The 2,763-nt window shown below is 39.4% G+C and overlaps 2 protein-coding genes across 2 annotated transcripts in view; one reads left to right on the forward strand and one right to left on the reverse strand.

Moving 5' to 3' along the window:
* Nucleotides 1-2,763, reverse strand: part of SKIL (SKI like proto-oncogene) — a 38,993-nt gene that overhangs the window by 18,396 nt on the left and 17,834 nt on the right. The gene's annotated exons all lie outside the window — the stretch shown is intronic.
* LOC108284993 (dynein light chain 1, cytoplasmic-like) lies at nt 2,244-2,678 on the forward strand (the record flags this gene model as incomplete). Its single annotated transcript, XM_017501970.2, has 1 exon — nt 2,244-2,678. A coding segment is annotated over one exon (333 nt), but the record flags the coding sequence as incomplete, so codon positions are not given.

The raw sequence follows: 2,763 nt of genomic DNA on the forward strand, positions 1-2,763 counted from the left end.
TAATAAAATACATTATATTACTTGCCAAAGAAGCGGGTCATTTAGTAGCTTATGTTAGAGCCTTAACATTTCAAAATGCTCTTATCACCCACTTTCTCCATCATTATTTACCCCAAAATGAACAGATAGCATCTTCATTTCAAACACATAAGCAAAATTTCAGACACATTAATTTCATTCCAAAGGTTCTTTCTTAGTCATAAAACTCCAAATAATGTCTACAAATGCAAAATTTAAACAATTCCAAAATACACAGTAAGAGAAGATAGGTAAATAAAAATTAGAAAGCATTTTATTAGTTTCTCTAAATTTCTGCACCTTCACAAGGTTATTCTGTATACATGACCCTTTGATAATCAGATTTCCTAATGAAGAACCACTGTATTTTAGTGATACGATGCTAGTCTCACAATGAAAAATAATTTAGAGAGCTTGAGTTCATTTACAAAAACTTTTGTCACTACTTTCTAAATACAAAAGCAATTCCACCTGCTCAACATTATTCATGGACAAATATTCAAATTTGTATTTGAAAACCCTTTAAAATTCCTAGACTTTTTTTCTTGAGACAGGGTCTTGCTCCGGGGTACAGTGGTATAATTATAAGTTACTGCACCCTCCAACTCCCAGACTCAAGGGATCCTTGTGCCTCAGCCTCCCGAGTAGCAAGGACTATTAGCAAGTGCCACCAAGCCTGGCTAATTTTTTTTAATTTTTTTTGTAGAGATGGGGGTTGCACCATGTTGTCCAAGCTGGAATTTATTTTCAATAATAAATCTTGCTTTTAGGTAGCACTCTGGTTTTTAATTACAGTGTCAGAGTAATATTTTGATCTTTAAGTTCTAATGACAAACATTAATAAACTAAAGAAATCAAGATAATGCCTCAAAACACTGGCAGGAGGTTCAAAATTCCAACAAAAAACAGAATTAAGTCTTTTTAAAAACATGTGAAATGGAAGGCCGGGTGTAGTGGCTCATGCCTGTAATCCCAGCACTTTGGGAGGCCAAGGTGGGCGGATCACCTGAAGTCAAGAGTTCGAGACCAGCCTGGATAACAAGAATACAAAAAAGTAGCTAGTCGTGGTGACGTGCACCTGTAGTCCCAGCTACTTGGGAGGCTGAGTGAGGCAGGAGAATCACTTGAACCCGGAAGGTGGAGGTTGCAGTGAGCTAGGATAGCACCACTGCACTCCAGCCTGGGCAACAAGAGCAAAACTCCATATGAGGTCAGGAGTTCAAGACCAGACTGCCCAACATGGTAAAACCCCATATCTACTAAAAATACAAAACAATTAGCCAGACATGGTGGTGCTACTGTGGGGGCTGTGACAGGAAAATTGCCTGAACCCGGGAGGCAGAGGTTGCTGCGAGCTGAGATCATGCCACTGCACTCCAGCCTGGGCGACAGAGACTCCATCTCAAAACAAAAAAAAAAAAAAAAAAAAAAAAAAAAAAAAAAAAAAAAAAAAAAAAAAAAAAAAAAAAAAAAAATTTTAAAGTACTGTAAGTGATAAAGATTAATTTTTAATTTTATGTCCATAAAAAAGAAGCAGTAGTGTAGGTTGGCAAATTTAAGTCTATCTACTTAATGGCATACTTACACAAGAAATAAAATATAATGCATATGAAATGCACATTACTTTGTTCTGACCCAAAATAAATCATTAGCAACCTTATTAAACACATGACTGGATACAAAGGAAGTGAATATATTTCATCAGAGTTTTTGCTGTGTATAATACTAAAACATTCAAGTGGTCAACAAATGATTTCAGGAGTATAAAGACACCCTATCAGATAGCTGCCAACAACGCTTACTCAAAGAAACGGAATCCCTCAGTACAGTATCAGGCTTCCTTAATACTTCCAACTTGTGAATGAGTGTTTCAACAACTGAAACAGAACAGTGTTACAAGGTGGCAAATAGCTACTTAGAGATTTTTAAGGCTTAGTCTTAGGCCTCACTTCACTGTAATCATTAGAATCCATCAAACTAATGCAAAACTGGGACAGTATGATCTAAGCATCTGCACTAACTGATCAAAGACAGATCTTCAGGAGTCATGGCAATGTCTGCTGTTTCAATAGGCTGAAAGATCATACCACCTACCTCACAAAGCCAATTTTAGGTTTGAGATGCTTAAAAATGCTCACAGAAAAAGCAAAGGCTCAAGTTCTTATAACGATTTTGCAACTAGAGATGCGCCACGGCTTTGGTAGTGGCAGCAGCTCAATCTGTAACTGAGCAGTGCTAGCACCTCCTCCAGCAGACTGTTGCTGTCAGCCAGCCCCCTTCTCCACGGTAACCAAGACCGAAAGGCCGTGATCAAAAATGCGGACATGTCAGAAGAGATGCAACAGGACTCGGTGGAGTGGGCTACTCAGGCACTGGAGAAATACAACATAGAGAAGGACATTGTGGCTTATATCAAGAAGGAATCTGATAAGAAGTACAATCCTACCTGGCATTGCATCGTGGGGAGGCACCTCGGTAGTTGCGTGACACATGAAACCAAACACTTCATCTACTTCTACCTGGGTCAAGTGGCCATTCTTCTGTTCAAATCTGGTTAAAAGCAAGGACTGAAAAGGTCAGGCGTGGTGGCTCACGCCTGTAATCCCAGCACTTTGGGAGGCCAAAGCGGGTGGATCACCTGAGGTCAGGAGTTCAAGACCAGCCTGGCCAACATGGTGAAACCCCATCTCTACTAAAAATATAAAAATTAGCCGGGCATGGTGGTGCACACCTGTAATCCCAGCT

This window comes from Cebus imitator, unplaced genomic scaffold (assembly GCF_001604975.1).
Source record: "Cebus imitator isolate Cc_AM_T3 unplaced genomic scaffold, Cebus_imitator-1.0 Scaffold287, whole genome shotgun sequence".
NCBI lineage: Eukaryota > Metazoa > Chordata > Mammalia > Primates > Cebidae > Cebus > Cebus imitator.